General features: G+C 36.7%; 2 protein-coding genes across 2 annotated transcripts; both read right to left on the bottom strand.

The window, feature by feature from the left end:
• Nucleotides 1-4,710: 4,710 nt before the first annotated feature.
• Nucleotides 4,711-6,678, bottom strand: LOC144439942 (uncharacterized). The gene has a single exon (XM_078129175.1). The coding sequence runs from the start codon at nucleotides 6,676-6,678 to the stop codon at nucleotides 4,711-4,713; it is 1,968 nt and encodes a 655-aa protein (XP_077985301.1).
• Nucleotides 6,679-10,601: 3,923 nt separating this feature from the next.
• Nucleotides 10,602-19,291, bottom strand: LOC144440132 (large ribosomal subunit protein mL39-like). The gene is made up of 10 exons (XM_078129397.1): nucleotides 19,211-19,291; nucleotides 17,957-18,154; nucleotides 16,937-17,076; nucleotides 15,945-16,044; nucleotides 15,337-15,511; nucleotides 14,594-14,726; nucleotides 13,971-14,003; nucleotides 13,345-13,395; nucleotides 12,331-12,378; nucleotides 10,602-11,307 (listed from the first exon to the last, which is right to left on the bottom strand). The coding sequence occupies exons 1-10, from the start codon at nucleotides 19,272-19,274 to the stop codon at nucleotides 11,215-11,217; spliced, it is 1,035 nt and encodes a 344-aa protein (XP_077985523.1). The 5' UTR covers nucleotides 19,275-19,291; the 3' UTR covers nucleotides 10,602-11,214.
• Nucleotides 19,292-19,810: the final 519 nt, after the last annotated feature.

Raw genomic sequence — 19,810 nt, 5'->3', positions numbered from 1 at the left:
GTGACAGAACTGGGTGACAGAAAACTTTAGTTAATTCCCAACTTCGGCCTCCTTCCTTCTTCGCACGGAGTTTCACAACTTTCCTTATGACACAATATGGGCGGCCTAGTCATAAGGACCTTGTTGATTGGTGCATATGTTAATTGCCTTTCTGCAAACTGTTTATGTGTGAAATCAAATAAAATGACAGTTTTGCGTCTAACAAATTGCCAGATAGCCAGAATTGTGCGTTTTAAAGTGTGAGGCAATATAAAAAGTACAAAATGTTCATAGTTCAGGCAGAAATCGACGAATCTCGGGAGAGGAAATCAACCAATCAAAGACAACGTTTTAAGCCGCGCTGGGGAGTACGTTTGAATAACAAGTGGACAATAATATGCAGATCATTTACATACAGAAACATGACGTCAACGACGCTAGTTCCTAGGCGACCACAGGTAATATGTACAAATGGCGGCCTTCACATATGAGGCATGAGTAAATAAGAACTATGTTCTGTAGATTCTAAAGTGTAAAACTGTAAATGGTTTGCTTAAGTGCCATTTTACACTCTGTGTTCAGTAAATACAGGTGCGCGTCAAAATATGCATTGAAAAGTGAAAAATGCATCATTTTAAGTATTTTTCTTTACATTTACTGGGCCCAGAAGCTTTCTCGTACTCAAAGCCCGGAACCGAAAACTTTTTGCTGGGCGGATATAACCCCAAGTCTAATCTACAAGGACATGCTGTTCCAAGATATGCCAAAAAGATAACAAAAAAATGTTGCTAGTATCCGCTACATTGACATTTGAATAAACAAATATAGATCAAATCACAGTCATACAGTCTTTATCACGTGATAGTATTTAAGCTTACAGTAAAGGGGTTTTAAGATCAAATCATTGATGTTGATATAGTTTTCAACTTAGACTAATAAACAGTGACATCATTTTTTTTAAGTTTTTATGGAAAGATGTTATTATCTTAAACAAAAACCAATCGATTGAAAAAAATTCCGGGATTTTAATGTATGACATTTTAACTGTCATAAATTCATTTAGGATGTTCTAAAGCATGCAGGAAAATATACTTCTCTGCCATGTTTGAACGCTAGCCGTACGTGTTCGCCTTTCAGTACAATATTGTCAGGCCCAAATGGATCAATTAATTATTCACGGTAATATTGTGTGCCTTCTGGGTAAGACGTCATTTGTGCCCAAAACTTGGAGAGAATACATATCAGTGAGTACTGCATAGCAGCCTGGGTATAAATTACACAAATAGTATCTTTTTAAAACATTATCATGTGAACACTGTACTCTTGGATCTTGTTTCTTTGGTAGCATCAAATAGGAAACAATAATAAAACTATAAAATGCTAAATTTGTAAACAAATCTATTTTGATATGTGTTTGTCGCCAAACAATCCTCATCAGAGTTCCAAATATCATATTAGTAATCTTATCTCTCTCTCTCTCTCTCTCTCTCTCTCTCTCTCTCTCTCTCTCTCTCTCTCTCTCTCTCTCTCTCTCTCTCTCTCTCTCTCTCTCTCTCTCTCTCTCTCTCTCTCTCTCTCTCTCTCACTGCCTTTATTTGGGAAGACAGTGATCACTCGGAACAAAACAATCAACACAAAACGAGATAAAAATATGCATCTAGCCGCACATCAGATTTTAATCAGCTAGGATCGGTGGACGGTCTGCAAGTCATCAATACAGTGTGACTAAGTGTTTCGCACTCCTTCCGTTGATTATTTACCAGTATTGGTTTCTTCAATATGTATTCTGAACTTTAAAAACGTAGATACAAGAATGAGACACGGGATATTAAAATGAATGCCGTTAGATTTTATTATTAAGTTCGAGAGGTAATTAATATCATAATCGGCGTGTAAGAAAACAAATTCGTGTTTAACAACAGTCTAAATGAAAAAGAAAGAGAACAACTTTTGGTAAATCCCAACGTAGCAATATACATGTTAAAAAAGTATCACAGGCTGAGTTTATAAGCGTTTTAGTCAAGTGAAAATACTTACATAAAAGCGGTAACTATATGGTAAACGTCTATGTCTGCCTTCTATGATATGGCAATTGTATTTTCTGGCATTGTTACAACATTTGATTGTATAGCAGGGAATTCAACATTTTTTATACGAACAATAAATGACGTCATCGGATCATTCATATGTAATTCCAGGTTTGAGTTTACTCAATAAGCTTATTGCATGTGGTGATTACTTATGTTGCAGTAAGTAGAATACTGCGAATGTCTTTTAAATATGTAGAAAACATTTTGTCCTAATATATATAAACTCACTTTGTGTCCCTTTAAAAACTTCTCTTCGATGTACTGTACGTAAAAACAATTACACATAGTGTTATGTGTGTGTCTATGATTGAGAAGAAATTCGGTCATGTGACAAAAGAGACAGCTTCAACTGGGTCATGTGACAAAAGAGAGCTTCAATTGGAACGTCGACAACTTCGTAATACACAGCTGCAAGTAGGTGACCGTATATTTCTATCGTCGCAAACCACGGCCTGTTTTACGGCACCGTTCTTAACGAGCCGTCTCACTCGTCCCACATATGTGATAGTAATACTTATATATTGTACAAATGGTATCTACTACATGTACACTGCTTGTTGTCATTACATGTTTGGGATTCCTTCACACCCCTCATGTTGGTCGTCATGGTTATTTCAAACAAAGAGGGAGTATGCCAATACAACTTGTTATAACTTTACTCAGGTGAGCTCGTAACATTTTAAAACGTAGTTGATCCTTTGTATAGTGACATACACGATGCACGTTAATACATCGATCCCCCGTTACGATAAAACGGTTCTTGAGTGTTTACATCGAATTGGATACAATGACCGTTATTGTTACATCAACTTGGATACAATGTCCGTTATTGTTATATCAATCTAAACACAATGTCTGTTACTGTTACATCGACTTGGATACAATGTCCTTTACTATTGGACTGCTTGTATACAATGTTTGGATACCGTGTCCGTTACTGTTACGTCTGTTACTGTTTATCGACTTGGATACACTGTCTAGTTACTCTTACATCAACTTGGATGCAATGTCTGTTACTGTTGCATCGACTTGGATGCAATGTCCGTTACTGTTACATTTTCTTGTATACAATGTCCGTTACTGTTACATTTACTTGGATACATTGTCCGTTACTATTCGACTAATTGTATACAATGTCCGTTACTGTTACATTTTCTTGGATACAATGTCCGTTACTGTTACATCCATCTGGATACAATGTCCGTTACTGTTTATCCGGTATTAAATCATTAGATCATGGCTGTTAATTGTTGTTAATATTTGTTTATTTACACTGGGTTAGTGTTTTCATCGATGTATGTCATTACTACACATTTCACGAATGATGAAGAGTCAAGTTATTAGTTAAAGCTAACATTTACCGTGTAATAAGTACCATCAAACATGTGAAGGCAAATAAATACTGAACTTATATCAAAATCCATTTGTCTCAACTTTATGGACTTTACTTCCATTTTAAGTACCTGATAGAAACCACCTGTTGAAAAGCCTTGTAACCAAACTTTAGCATCTACAATATATTGTAGGTATATACAGGCTGTATAATTCTCGTTCATTGGACTTCAATACGCCACAAGTTTTGATACGAAAACACCCCAAAGTAATCATTTAAACATTTTTTCAACTAGTATGGTCGAAAACAAACTTGTTAAAAATTTAAACATCAAACAATATCTGGATTCAAACCCACCATTATAAAATCGATCGGTTGAATATTAACTTGGAACCTTCACTAAGTTGATTTTGACGATGTGGGTTGAGAAGACATTGTCATGCATGACCAGCTGCTCTCCAGTGAAGGTTCAAAGTCAGTCCAATATGATGTCTTCTTTATTCCAAAATCGTGCACACTGGCGTCGTAAACCTTAGTTTAGTATCTCTACTTGTTGGATGACCTGTAGTCACTCATATGTGTAGTGAGACGCGAATCAGTCAGATCATAACATACGTTACGGATACTATGCTATATCATAAACTATAGACCACCAAGTCTGAACATAAACTTACTAGTATGAGTTTGACGTAAGCACACTTAGCTGTCACCACATTGGGCTGTATAGTATAGAGGTTATGCATGGCTTAGAATCTCAAGATCTCTCTTCACCACGTCTAGCTCGAAGAGAAATCATGAACTAAATGTTGTTCATGAAAATGAGGGAACCCCGACGTGTTAATGACTGTATGGGCGGCTTCGTTTGAATTTGAAATTTCATCTAATCTGTTCATTGAGCTACACGTGATATGAGAAACATTTCGAAGCCATGATAACATCTAGACTACAATTGGAATATACCAGTACTCTCGAATCCTTATTTTAAACTGTGTGATTGAAGTCCGACGAGCAAGATGTGAAGGCGTATATATAAGTGGTGTCGATATTGTAAATATTGTAAATACTAAACTTTGGTTACAAGATTGTTCAATAGTGTAATCCTATATCAGTCACAGGTAGTCTGGAACGTTACCATATATGAACGTGATGTCACTTCAAGACACATTTCCATGGCCACCTAGTTTACATCTAGTTTACAAGGAGAGGTTTGTCACTGAGCTAAGTCACATCAGGTGATAACGCAACATCTCATTAGTTATTGTAGTTGTGACACCAGCAATGACTGCTGGGATAGAAGTGGTGTACACGTCATCGAAATGGTGAGAATACTGACACCACTGATGGTGACAACAGAGACTTCTCTAAGTGATGTGTTACGAGTACATCACTTGGTTTCCATTGGCTGACAGCTACTCCAGTCACGTACCAAAGGTCATCACTGCCATCACCAAGACAACGAATAAATTTTCCGGTCGCTGAAAATATTTGCACTTTATGGTTGCTACAAACATATATGTTGTCTCGATAATCAGTAGCCACGCCTCGCGGGTATTCGAACTCACCATTGCCGTTGCCATGCTTACCAAACTGGAAGACAAATTCCCCTTCCGAATCAAAAACCTGGATACGGTGATTATAGTAGTCACTAACAATGACGTCATCTAAGCTATTTACAGCAACTGACCATGGGAATCTAAAATGGCCATCACCACTACCATAGCCACCAAAACTTTTCCAATATCTACCATTCAAATCATAGATTCTGATACAGTGACTCTCAACATCTGTCACATAAAGTTGGCCGTTGGAGACGCTGCTGATACCTAAGGGAGCTTGCAGTGACGTTTGGCCAAATTCGACTCTTTTCCTTCCCTGGGTGTTACACAAAACCACCCGTCCTTGCTCGATGTCTGTGATCGCTAACTCATCATTTTTCAATAAATGTATAACACGTGGTTCGAATTCACTCTCGTCATCCACTGAGAAATGATATCTGTAATTGTATTGATTGTCAAATACCATCACTCCGCGAAGAGTATCAGGAACTAAACAATCCCCATATGTCGTCATGGCAACGCCCACTGGGACATTGAGCTTCGCTGATTGGTCGTCATGTCCACCAATCATAGCCGTTTTACTATATTTCAAAGTTGATGATTTTAAGGTGGTTGACATTTCTAGTGATGTCAATGAATTCAAATTAATGTCTATGTGATTTGGGTTATAATCTGTACTCAAGAGAGAAGTTTTCGTCAGGGATCCGATGTGGACATCTTGTATCATTTCTAAGACTTCTCTACTTTCCCCAAACATTAGATATTCTGGAATTATTGCAGTTGACCCAGTGTGACCGTTGCTAAGTGACTGATTACGTAGTTTTTCTCTAACCACGGAGCTGTGGTACATCACTTTATCCACCAATTCACGTTCTTGTCTCGACACTTCTGCAGTAATTTTCTTTGCCCAGTTTCTAATACTTTCAGTTGCGTGGATAGCCTCTTTTTTTACTTGTTCTTCTTCTGATATATCGAAGCTTGGCAGCTCTGACGTCACATTTGCGTCACTGAAAACGGATGAAGTTTCCTCATCGGGTATTTCATCTATTATGCTATGTACTGCCCGGTAGTCATGACGACGGATAGGTTCTTGAAACGATTCGATTGCTTCCTTAGCAACCACTTGTCCCTCAGAATAGCATGACTGTCGATGCTTAGCAGTACAGTTTCGACACAGTTTGTGTTGACATGTTGTGCACTGACTTGTTGCCATGGCATCACACAGTTCGCAGGTGACAGGTGATTGAGGCACACCATTTTCATTATTTGCATAAAGTTTTCCAGATTTGGAACGTAATGTGTCAGTGTATTCTTGGTTAATATCACTGTCTACTTGTGAACTGGCTTCTACGTCATTACGCACGGCACCAGGTACGCCATAATACACGTATTCGTTGCTAGGTGATGTGACCATATGGTCGGCAGCGATCGAACTACTGTCATATGATATATAGCTGTCACGTGACCTAGCTCTCCCCAGCCATGGTCTAAGATCTGGTAGTGCTGGTACGCCCCCATTTGGTAATCGATGTGGCTCGCCACATGTTAAACATGTCAACTTTCCCGCCAATGAGACAGCAATATGTAGTAAGCAATCGTAACAAAAATAGTGAGAACACGGTAGAACTTTCAAATTTACCAAGTCTTCCTTACATCCGGGGCACTGAAGATTCTCGTCAAAAAATCCCCTTCCACTTAATTCGTCAAAGTTGAACGCCATAATCACTTATCAAGTTCTGAAATAAAACATACAGGTAATTTGTTAAAGTTAAATTAAGTGACAAACTAAATTGAATCACTCTCAATCCCCACCTGACCTATTCCCGTTCCTTAAATCTTTTAAACACGGATGTCACACTGATCAAAAGATAATCGCCAAAGCCTCGGCCTAGGCGCATGCCCAGAACAAGGTCCCGTACTATGGATAGAGGCATATCAAGTATATAAACATATATTACATCCACTGGAAAATAACTACATATTATCTTCCTAGTCGAACACATTCATTTACAACTTTCCTAAACGCTACGTCATAACGATGAATTAGTCCATATTCACTGCAGGGAAAGATGCGGTATGTTTAGGATCGATTCCGAACAAAGCATGAAAAAGTTAAGAAAGAAAAAGAAAATATTGGAAATATGAAATAAAAAGAAAGGAAAACAACAAAAACGAGAGACTATAATACCTATAAAGCTGGTCCAGAGACTTGACTTGGTGTTACTATCTCAAGAAACTCTACACCGTGCAAAGGTATAGAGAGCTTCTTGTTCTTTTGAGATAGTAACACCAAGACAAGTCTCTAAGTTATAGAACAACTGACTATGCTAAAAATAAATAGTTTAATATTTTTTACTATTATAAGAAAGACAACATAGCTTTGGATGTTTTGGAGTAACAATCATATTTGTTACTCTAATTTGAAGTAATCAAATATGATCGAAAGGCCATGGTTGCTATGCTTTTTGACCTTCACCAATGCCACTTATATATACAGCAACAATTGACAGAAATCATATAGTACGGTGATGAAAATATAGAATTTCAGCTCGAATGGAAAGAAACATGAAACATCTGCATTCACATGATTGGGAGTGTCGCCCCGGGGTCTCACCACTGCGTGTAAACATATCTACCGATGGGGGCGTAGTTTAGTGTCATGGTAACAATCTCAATCTACTTATGGCCATAATATGTATGTATACATACTAGAAACAACAAATGTGTTTTGTAACTTACACTGCCAAGTGCAATTTCGTCAACTGAAATTAAAACAAAAGTGCGCGAATAAAATCGTGTAAAATGGCGTCATAATTTTACTTTCCTATTTTCAATATTTGTTGGGCACATTACAGCGAAACATGGAGAAGTAGGAAGTGACATATTGACTTACACAGTAACACAATACAATACCTAAGATTAGAAATAATACCAGGATCTATACACATGTGGTGACAGCTTTACATAACATGGTATCTGGAGACTTGGCCTACATGCTACACTTCATTGACTTGTGTATTAGTAATCATTGCAGTGTACACTCCATGAGACGGTCTACTTCACTACATTGTATTGGTATTCAGTGAAACCATTGTATGGCACGGTCTAGTAATGACGTGATTAGACTTGCAAACGAAATGAATGTATTAACCAACAATACACAAACGTGTGCGTCGTTTATACCATAGTCGTACAGCAGTTTGATTTTTAACCCAACCAACCCCCAACCCCCATCTCTTAATTTTTACTGTTTTTTTAACTTTAATTTGAGGGAAATTTACCTCATCCCCACCCAACCAATCTGCGGGGATAGTCATTTCCTCACTGTAGCGTCGTTTAGGTTGGACCTTTGCCAGGTTTTATCATAGGCTTATGATAAACTGAAGTGTCCAGGGCCAGTACAAATTTGCCCGCAGGTGTGTTGGTGTCATGGTTGGGTTCAAACTATTTGTGTATAGTACTGTACTGGTATATGGTTGAACGCAACACACACTAACAAATATCAGAATATAAGGAAATTTTAAAATGACATTACAATCTATCTACTGCATGGTATGAATAAGGATTGTATCTAACTGTCCAAGAGGTCACCATGTGACCAAGTCAAGGCCAAGGTTCAATATATCTCTTGAATACTACTCAGCTTCCTGATCATGGCATACGAGATGGGTTATATTTGGTATGGAGACGTAGGTGTCACGTCTCTGAACAACAAATATTAAAATGTAGGTTATTTACCAATGGTATAGATTGAATTGTATGTCATTGTTCACACGTACCTCAAACACTCGCTTTTTGTGTCTCGTCTTCTGGCACTGATTTCTGGTGTGATATTTAGTAGGTGTAGCACTGACACAATACGACGGTAGCTGCTCTGGTCGACGACAATCATACAAATATGGGCGTGACCTCAATACCCATTACGTGTAGCGACCTATGCCACAAATCACCAAGTAAAAAATATTCACCACTTATTGAGATTTAGCTAAAGAACGGACATGTTGACTGTTCCTCCACTGCACATATATAAAAGTATATCACTACAGTCAGTCCGCAGGGTCGTCTCCACCACCACACCTGCGTTCAATACCGGATCTTCCCTCTGCTCTGTATATATATTATATATATATCAAAGGAGAGTCGTGGTTACTCAGTTACACATTAAAATGGATACGTGACGGAGAAGTCGTGGTTGCAGAGTTACATATTAACTGGGTAGATATGGTGAAAGATTAGCGCGGTTCCAAGTGGCCCTTTGAATGTACACATACATACGGGCGGGCGGGCACTTTAGTTTTCAATGTCATGCTAAGTGGTACGGATCAATTAGCTCTCTGTAGTCAAATAGGAGATTAAGTTCTGAGTAATTCAAATTGAAACTTTTTGCTAATAATTTTTGTTGTTATTTTCGATGTACATGTGTTGTTCTTATATTTGCGCTGTGATCAATCTATATGGATACCCAGTAAATTACAGTAAGTTGACTCGACAAATGCTCTAATGTTTATTTATTCTGTTTACACACGTACTCGGACGTCAGACCAGTGTACACATACACGTCAGACTCATGTACACACATCGTACTAGTCTATCTAGTTCCTATAGGTTATCGTTACGATTTACACCTTAGTCCGGGATGCCAACTGTGAGTGAAGGTATACATCGTAACTAGACTATTTACACCTACATTCACATTAGTTAGAGACCACGTTGGCATCCAGACTATAATGTCGTAAAAAAATAGTCTCTTTTACGGTAGTCCCGAGCCCTTTTGGCAATCCGCCTGAATAGCGTGACAAAATAAAAGCACCCCCCCCCCCCAATAATCTCACACAAATATACGTGTTCTACTCTTTGCGGCTCGAGGGATCGTTAGACAAGAAATGACAGAATAGACAAGACGTAGGCTGAATTTAGTGATTTAAAGTTTATTTCTGTATTTTATAGTCATTAGCAAGGGTAGGAGTTATTTTGATTCTCCAATTCCGTGCGAAGTTCGCAGTCTCGTTGTTAGAGATAGGGAGGAACCCCGGCGGAGAGGGAAGGCATGTCATTGTCAAACCTCGAGTCGTGACCCCCGCACGATTACCACTGTATGCGACTTGTCACTAACAACACCAGTGAGGACACTTTTCTAAGCAATTCAAAACATGTGAAACGATACTTTATACACATGTTAAATAGAAGACAGTACTTTCATACTTATACAATGTACTTCTCATTGACAAATCTGATTGTTTTGCTTCTGTTTTGCTCACTTCTGCATTCAACGGGCTATATCATGCACGGTCGGTACAAAACACAGGTACAGGCCGGGCCTAGGCTAGGCCAGGCCAGGTATTGACTGACTATTTTTTTTATGAAATTAACATTCACATTCACATTCGGATCATGGCAAATTTTATCTTCATTTTCAATGCTAATTCAACAATGTTAGTTCTAGAATATGTTCACGTTCTGTTGAAAACGTCTATACTCTGAACTCGAATGATATCTCTCTTGAAACGGTCGATACAAAATGCAGGTACAGGCCAGGTCAGGTATCGACTGAATATTGTTTTTGGATCCATATTCAGATTGTATCCTGGACACAGTGCAAGTCAGATTAATATTGTTTTTTATTTATTTACAAAACAGTACACTACACAATAAACTACTTTTCACTCTGGTGAAGAATAATTAATACTTCACGACTTGTTATTTGACCTTTGACCTCAAACTTACAGGATTTTGATCATCCAACAGAAAATTCAAAATGAACCTGTTGAATAAGTCACAGTATGATTTTCTTGAACCATTGAGTTAAAAGGTTTTATTTGAAAACTACCATGCGTGGCAAATGAAACTGTCACTGCATACAAACAGAGACAGTGGGATGAACAGGAAATTAAAAACATTACATATGTGAAATATTGTTTGTTTGTTTGTGTGTGTGTGTTACTCTACGGTTTGATAAGTCATCTCATTCCCTGCTTAGATCAAAATCTAACCGCAGATTTCAAACCCCAAATTACATTCATTGGTATTTGAATTATCATGATAGGAGTGGCCATTATTCCATCTACATAGATACCACAACACTGTATGGTGAAATCAATTAATCCAAAAATATTCCCTTTCTGATTGGCTTATTATGTTTACTGACAAGTCCTGAATATTCATATATATATATATGGTCACTACCAAATTTCTGGTAAATGTATTATGCAAATACCAAGAGGTCAGAGTTCAAATGATACAGATCATATTCTGAGATTTAAAGCGATGACACAGTTGTGGCTTTTTCATCATCTTGTCTTCTTGCCTGGTTCCTTTCACCTTGCCATGGACCATTACAATCAATATACACCTGAAACAAAACATTCAATAATTTTGTCTTAAGAAAAGAAAAATACTGATTTAGTCTACATTGGGTAAACTTAAAGTTGGTGTGTTAACAGTCAACTATCATAATCTTTCTGTAATACTGGACTACCGGTAGAATGTCTCAATTTAAATGTTATTATTCAATGACAACAAATCATGTTTATAGTCAGAATAATTTAGCAAAGTTTGTATTTTTTACTTTCCGTTTACGTCAAAGTATGATCGACTATTTTTTTTTTAAAAATATTATTATTTGAATTTGTATCTGCCATTGCTTTTCGTCAGAACAAACTTGTACATTCGCAGTTTTTGTATATATTGATTTGTGTATGCTAGGCCATGGCCATGGTACTCTGAATAAAGCAACACATTATGAATGTCAGTTGTCATATTTGAAGAAATTTACATATTATTTTAAGTATTCCATCCTGCAGTTTTGTTCCTCATTTCTACAATACCTCTCAAAAGATTTTATTGGGTTAAGGTTATGGCAGGGGTTGGGGTTAGGGTTAAGGTAGGTTTCAAAAGTGAGCGACAATATCAAAAAGATTTAAATTCTCATTTGAATTGCCTATTGTACAATGCAAACCAGAAGTGGAGAAAATAGTGCCCTCTAGTGCAAAGGTAATACCCCCAGGGACACACAGACAGGAAGAACAGCGCCCCCACAGTCAATTGTATAAAGGACAATTGAATAGTGCTTTCATGTGCTTCCAGGAACACCTGGATGTCACACAGAGGTCATGGATATAGCAATTTAAAAAGAACAGTAATGCAGATTTGGTATTTTTGAGTTATCTTCTTTTTTACAGAAAAACAACACTTTGAAGAGAAAACGCATTCAAATCAACATTCAAATGTACCTGGTAAAGCTAAGGAAATTGGTGGAAACTGAGTTCGTAAATGTAGAAGAGGCATCAGCTTATATGAGAACTTGGCTGCGAAGTGAAACTGGACGTTAGTATGATTGGACTAATGTATAACATACTCTATAAGTTAAACTTACTGGTTTGGATGCCCTTTCTTCTATTGGCTCCCAGGTAGTGAGATGAATCTAACAGACAAAACAAAACATTGGTTATTAACAGAAGTACTATCATAGAGTAAACAGGACTGACAGTTTGTAGTCAAAACCTCTCAGCTTATCAACAGCGCCCTCTATCATAGAGTAAACAGGACTGACAGTTTGTAGTCGAAACCTCTCAGCTTATCAACAGCGCCCTCTATCATAGAGTAAACAAGACTGGCAGTCTGCAGTCGAAACCTCTCAGCTTATCAACAGCGCCCTCTATCATAGAGTAAACAGGACTGACAGTTTGTAGTTGAAACCTCTCAGCTTATCAACAGCACCCTCTATCATAGAGTAAACAAGACTGACAGTTTGTAGTTGAAACCTCTCAGCTTATCAACAGCGCCCTCTATCATAGAGTAAACAGGACTGACAGTTTGCAGTCGAAACCTCTCAGCTTATCAACAGCGCCCTCTATCATAGAGTAAACAGGACTGACAGTTTGTAGTCGAAACCTCTCAGCTTATCAACAGCGCCCTCTATCATAGAGTAAACAGGACTGACAGTTTGCAGTCGAAACCTCTCAGCTTATCAACAGCACCCTCTATCATAGAGTAAACAAGACTGACAGTTTGCAGTCGAAACCTCTCAGCTTATCAACAGCGCCCTCTATCATAGAGTAAACAGGACTGACAGTTTGCAGTCGAAAACTCTCAGCTTCTCAAATTATGGACAATATATTGTTCATGGTTCCAACAATCAATATGACAGTACAATACAGTTACTTTGGAATGATAAATTGGAAATGAAAGCGATGTTTCGTTTCAAAAAGCCATGATAAAATTGTTTTTGTAAACTAAAAATCAAAAATAAATACCCAATCATCATCCATATGGCCACTTTAAAATGACTGAAGACCTCTGTTTTTACTGTTATGACAAATGCCAAATAGAACTAATTAACAAATACATAGATTCTATGTATACAATTACATGTATACATTCAACTCACCTTATGAAAGTCAGCTGGTAAAGCAACACCCTGAAATCTCTGTAATTTTTGCTGCAAAGTAAACATAGAGTGTTATTTTATAGTCAATCGTTAGTCCATAATTAGTCCTCTGTTGGTTGATTTCTAGTTAACTAACTAGATCTAGAAGCTAGTCTTTTACAGTTAAAATGATGTAGGCTTGGTGTTTCTCTCCTGTAAACTGACCCCCAGATAACTTCTAATACAAAAGAAACAATTACATAGGTGCCGTGCACAGTGGGGATGTAGAAGTAGTCAAGTTGAAATGTTGATTATCAGTTAGAAACTAAACAATTGCAGCCATTAAAATCATCATGTCAATGTGTAATGTTTTCATTAAAAGCCTGTTTTACTGCAGTGTGAAAGAATAGTAATGTTTATCAGTGTTCAATGTGATTTGGCAATGAATCCTGTTGTGTTTATTGTATCTCTGTTATTGTTAGTCTTGAGTTGATATATGTCTATCTTTGTGTCAAAAATGTAATGTCCCATGAGTGAAACACTAAGCCTACATTATTTTAACTGTAATTTGATGTTGGAAAGTTACATATTTGGATGTACTTATATAATAAGATATAACGTTAAAACAATAAACCATTAGTACTTACAGTGTCTATCAAATTACTCTTGATGTCATGAACCTGAAATATTTGATACAAGTAGAAAGATTAGGAGTAATTAACAATGTGTTCAGATGAATTTTAAAACTCTGGGCAACACAGATTCCATCATACTTCCTAGCACAAGTATTTGTACCTTGATTTTGCTATAGATCAAACATTGCAAATCCTGCATTCAATCATGTGTGGGGATGATCAGAAGGACATGATAACATATCTTTCAGTCTATCTAACCAAACATTCATATATGCCCACACATATATACATAAAAATGTGCAGACAGACATACAGACAGAGACAGATACATACATAGACAGACAGGAATAAATACATACATACATACATACATACATACATACATACATATACACACACACAAACATGCACGAAGGCACGCACACACGCACACACACACATACATACATACATACATGCGTACATACATACATACATACACACATACATAGCGACAGACAGGCAGCCATATAGCCAGTCCGACAGACAGACAGAGACAGACAGACAGACAGACAGACAGACAGACAGACACACACACACACACACACACACACACACACACACATATGGATGGATGAAGAGAAAGAAATACTCACTAAAGTAACTACATAATGTTGTGCAAAACTTGTATTAGCCACCATTGGACCATCACTTAAGTCAACAAAGTCACCACAGCGATACAGTGTTGTCATGGGTTTCCCTGATTTCTCTATTTTGTCTTGTTTATACCTATAAATATTACAGAAATGCAATGGCGACAGTTGCTAGTGATGTATATATCATATCTTTTGAGAGAAAAACGTTCACTACAATATCATACACATAGAATATAAAAATTCTAAGATTGGTAAAATGGATGAACAGGAAGAATAGCAGATTGATGTAAAAGTTTGATAGATCTTGCAAATAGACATGCCATGATGTCCTTCTTGAAAGTATTGACAGTGAATTACAAATGCAGTTCAAGAGGTATACTGTTCCATAAGTGTGACACTGCTACATATGAGACTGGACACTCGTGACTTTGTATTACAATAGGGCACATACACTTGCTGTTTGAGAGAAGCGCATGTTTACTGTTAGTCAGTCATTAATATACCCAGAAGCAGTAAACCACAATAATATTGTCAACAAAATTATAGAAATCGTTGTGCAATCAACTTGAGAAAATATATGACATAAATAATCTAATAATGCATCTCTTCCTTATGTGTATAAAGTTGGTCTGAGATTCAGATTCGGATTCAGATTGGGGACAATATGAGACTAGTCTTCCAATCTGAACCTGAATCTGAATCTGATTCCGAATCTGAATCTGGACTTTATGTCCCTTCCTTACCTGTTGTAGCTAAATATTTGTATGGCTAGATTGGTATCTACTTCAAGTCTTTCAAATGGCAGTGACTTCTCATATAATCGGAAAGCTTCCTGACTCAGACACATTAATTCTCCCTTTGTAGGTGTCCAGTTATCCATGTTAAGGTTTACATCATAACAGAAGCAACCAGCACTCACTACAACATAGAAATCACATCATATAAGAACATAGCAATTCTTAGTACCTGAAATACAATAGTACTGCCTAGGTGCATCATAAAAATAACAAACATTCAATTTCTTGGTCAACACCTCTGATCCACACGCTTCACATGCATTACTATATGAGTGAGAATAAGTTGACCTTCTTGTTCTATTTTGACACTCTAACTTGAGATAAAAAGCTGTAATAAAAATTGTAATAAACAGTTCAATGATAGAATTTAGTATATACACGTATATACCAAAATGTGACAGAAACTCCTATTATCCCATCAACTATGTTAGCAACAGGAGTTTTGAATACACTCAAAGCACTGTCATTCAAGAACATTTCTTTACTAATATATGTAAAACTGTTACTATGGAAGGAATTCTGATAAAGTATACACAATAAAAGTTGTTACTTACCTGGTACATCAGGTACGTTGACAAGTTCTATATTATAATCATCTTTAAATGATTTATCAATCACTGATCCTAATATATGGGTACATGCTCTCCAATAAGCCTTGATAAAAAGAAAGAGATGTATCACTGGCAAGAAACATTTCTAGAGATTTTATGGTGAAAAAATATACATGAATGTTATAAATTCACTGGAAATTGCATAGTATATTATGCATGAATAAACCATCTGGTTTGGAATTAATAAATGAAGCACACTTGGTTTGTAATTATAGCACACCTATTCTCGGTTATCCAGCTTCTCACTGCTTGGGGCTCTGCTTACGAGACCACCCCAAATGAGCGCCTGGGGAAAGAAGATTCCAACTATCCCGCACAGGAAGTAGCCTCTGGAGCAGTGCATCATGGGAATAGTTAACATCCAACATTGCAGGCTGAACAATTTGGGTACTTTCACTACAGATTATCACTTCTCAAGTGACTGATATATATTAATTACAACAAACAGGTCTTATAAGCACATTTTTTATGTTTGGTAGAAATGTACTGTGTGACTTCCGTCGTGGGGAAGTTGGAATGTGGTTTCTCCAGACTTTCGTCTGGGTGGTCTCATAGAAGAGTCCCCAGTGGTGAAAGTCTGGGTAACCAAGACTATAGCACACCTAGTTCGAATTGCTCACTGTAACTGCAGCACACCTCATTTGGAATAATAGCACACCTGGTTCTGATTTACAGATTGTATATGTAGTACACCTGGTTCACAATTATAGCACACCTGGTTTTGATTTACTCATTGTATATAACACATCTGTGAAGATTGTTGGCCCATACCACAACAGATAAAGATACAGCCATTACAGACTATATGTATTATATTGCAAGGTACATCTTTTGTAGAGTTACATATACTACAACTGGTATACAATAGCACATTGCAAAGCACACCTGATGTAGAATAACACATTACAAAGGATACATTGCTTATTCTGACTCACCTTATTGACTTCCTCTGGTTGGTCACATTTGAAATGCAGTAATGTGACCTCACAATCTGAGGTCAAAGGTCGATACATATCCCAAATTTCACCATTCACTACTGCAAGTGCTGACCTATCTCTGTACATTTTATCGAAATCTGAGATATGAAAAAAATAATCATCTACTCAGTAAACTGTAACTTAGAATTTCACAAAGGAACATCTGACTATGAAGTGTAAACAGGTGTTGTCATTGGTTACTCAAAATGATGGTATTTATATACAACCATAGAATAAACAGTTGATACTTTACCCCTCCCCCAATCTGATTAAAATCCGATGTAGTGAACACTTCATGATTTCTTTTTAGCTGTTACATTTACCAGATTTACCCCTTTCTGTTACAGGTTCCCAGACCTTGCAAAAAACACTGTGCAGGTTGATACTTACGCTTTACTATGTGATATATAGTGATAAGTGGTTGATAGTTATGCATTGCTATGTGATATATAGTGATAAGTGGTTGATAGTTACGCATTGCTATGTGATATATAGTGATAAGTGGTTGATAGTTACGCATTGCTATGTGATATATAGTCATAAGTGGTTGATACTTACGCATTGCTATGTGATATATAGTGATAAGTGGTTGATACTTACGCATTGCTATGTGATATATAGTGATAACTGGTTGATACTTACTCATTGCTATGTGATATATAGTGATAAGTGGTTGATACTTACGCATTGCTATGTGATATATAGTGATAAGTGGTTGATACTTACGCATTGCTATGTGATATATAGTGATAAGTGGTTGATACTTACGCATTGCTATGTGATATATAGTGATAAGTGGTTGATACTTACGCATTGCTATGTGATATATAGTGATAAGTGGTTGATACTTACGCATTGCTATGTGATATATAGTGATAAGTGGTTGATACTTACGCATTGCTATGTGATATATAGTCATAAGTGGTTGATACTTACGCATTGCTATGTGATATATAGTGATAAGTGGTTGATACTTACGCATTGCTATATGATATGGTGTTGAGAGTCCTTTGTTCATTATCAAAGTACACGGATTAATATCATCTTTGTTTTTTACTTCAATCTTCTCCACTCTCGTAACAAGAGATAACTGTCTTTGTTTTTCTTTCTCAAATAATTCATTCTGAATTCTTCTCACTTCAGAGTTGGTAGGACTTGCTATACTACTGTATTTCCCTTGAAATTACCATAGCAACAGAAAAAGTAAGAAAAGAAATAATATTACTCATACTGGATGCAGCCCTTTGCGCTAATTTGACACATCACTGACACACACAATTTCTAGTGATGCACCAATATTTTGTGTTCCTCCATCTCTTACTATGTGATAACTCACAAGAAATCCCAGTTTTTATCATGTTGACCCACAACAACAAAATTTGGGTATCATTAGTCTGTATGCAATATAACCAAATCCAATATTAGTTACTCTGCATACAAGTTTAAGTCTAAATGATATAATTTATAGGACAGTAAAATAGAGTTACTTTGGGATGGTATCAGAATTAGAAATGAATGTGATGTTCTGATATTAGCTGCAATAACTGTAGTGATAGTTTTGATTTAAGGTTGTTGTTTTTTTTTTTGGGGGGGGGGGGTTTGAGTTGTTTCTTTTTGTTCCGGTGTTTAAATTCAAAACTAACATTAGTTTTGAGTGCAAACCCCGGAATTATAAAAAAAAAAAAAAAAAAAAAAAAAAAGGTTAAAAAAAATTTTAAATATCAAACCTCAAAATAAAACTAACGCTACAATTATTGCAGCTTCTATTCTCAAATGTTACTGTCCTGGAACCATGAACAATCATCATTTCACAAGTGAGTATTAGGTCTTGTGCCCATGATTATTCTGTCTCCAGTTTATTGCAGAATTTTTTATTTGTGATTTTACCTATTTTTCGGGTCTGTATTATCTTTCACATTAGCACTCGTTTTGACCTAATCCTGCTTGCATACAGAGTCATTCGGGACTCGATTCTGACTATTGGCCCTCCCTTCTCCTAAGGTGTTGAGGGTCATGTCAGTAATCTAGACCTGCAAGAAGGACTAGTTTTAACCTACATCATCATCATCATCATCATGCAAAGATATCTAGTAAATAACACATCATTGTCATCAAGTGTAAAGGTAGAAACTGGTTCGTCATGATGCTGTTTAACATTGAGCAATTGTTCTTTGTTACTCAATACCTGACTGAACTGTCGTAAACATAGTCAATTGCTGTCGTTGTACTTACTTGTACATTGAAATCTTGCGAAGCTTGCTAATCGTTGCGTTAACATTCGAACTTCCATCATCATAACTGCATGCTAAGTTGAAACACACATGTAGCACGACAGTAACCTCTGACCCGGCAGTAAAACTATGAACTCATTTATCATTCCGCGGGTAAGAAAATAAAAATCTCACAGTTTTAATTCTATATGTATTTTTGTAGAAAATTGTTGTACATATATATTGTATTTCTTCAAAAACGTTCGATTTAACTTGATCTAGCATCCTAAAATGTAAAAATATACTGATTAATATCGAAAATCTTCGCGGTATGATATCATCGCGTGCAGTCGCACTCGGTAAACAGCATATTTTTTGAAGGGAGGGTTTCGGAATCTTCACGCTGTTGAACATATCTTTTCATACCCTGAATATAATTCATGATAGTCTGATGCATTTGTATTCAAACTAATATCATCAAATCAAAAATACAAATTATTTGTTCAGTGAGCGATGTAAAAATATCCAATAACCCCCATTTTACAAATGTATCACCCCTAATAAATAATGGTTCGGGTAAATCACGCTCTCGTCTCTTCTCGTGGCTTGCTTGCCAGACGGG

Source organism: Glandiceps talaboti, chromosome 9 (assembly GCF_964340395.1).
Source record: "Glandiceps talaboti chromosome 9, keGlaTala1.1, whole genome shotgun sequence".
NCBI classification, from domain to species: Eukaryota; Metazoa; Hemichordata; class Enteropneusta; family Spengelidae; genus Glandiceps; species Glandiceps talaboti.
Note: the sequence above shows the minus strand (reverse complement) of the source record. Positions and strands in the feature narration are given on the sequence as shown.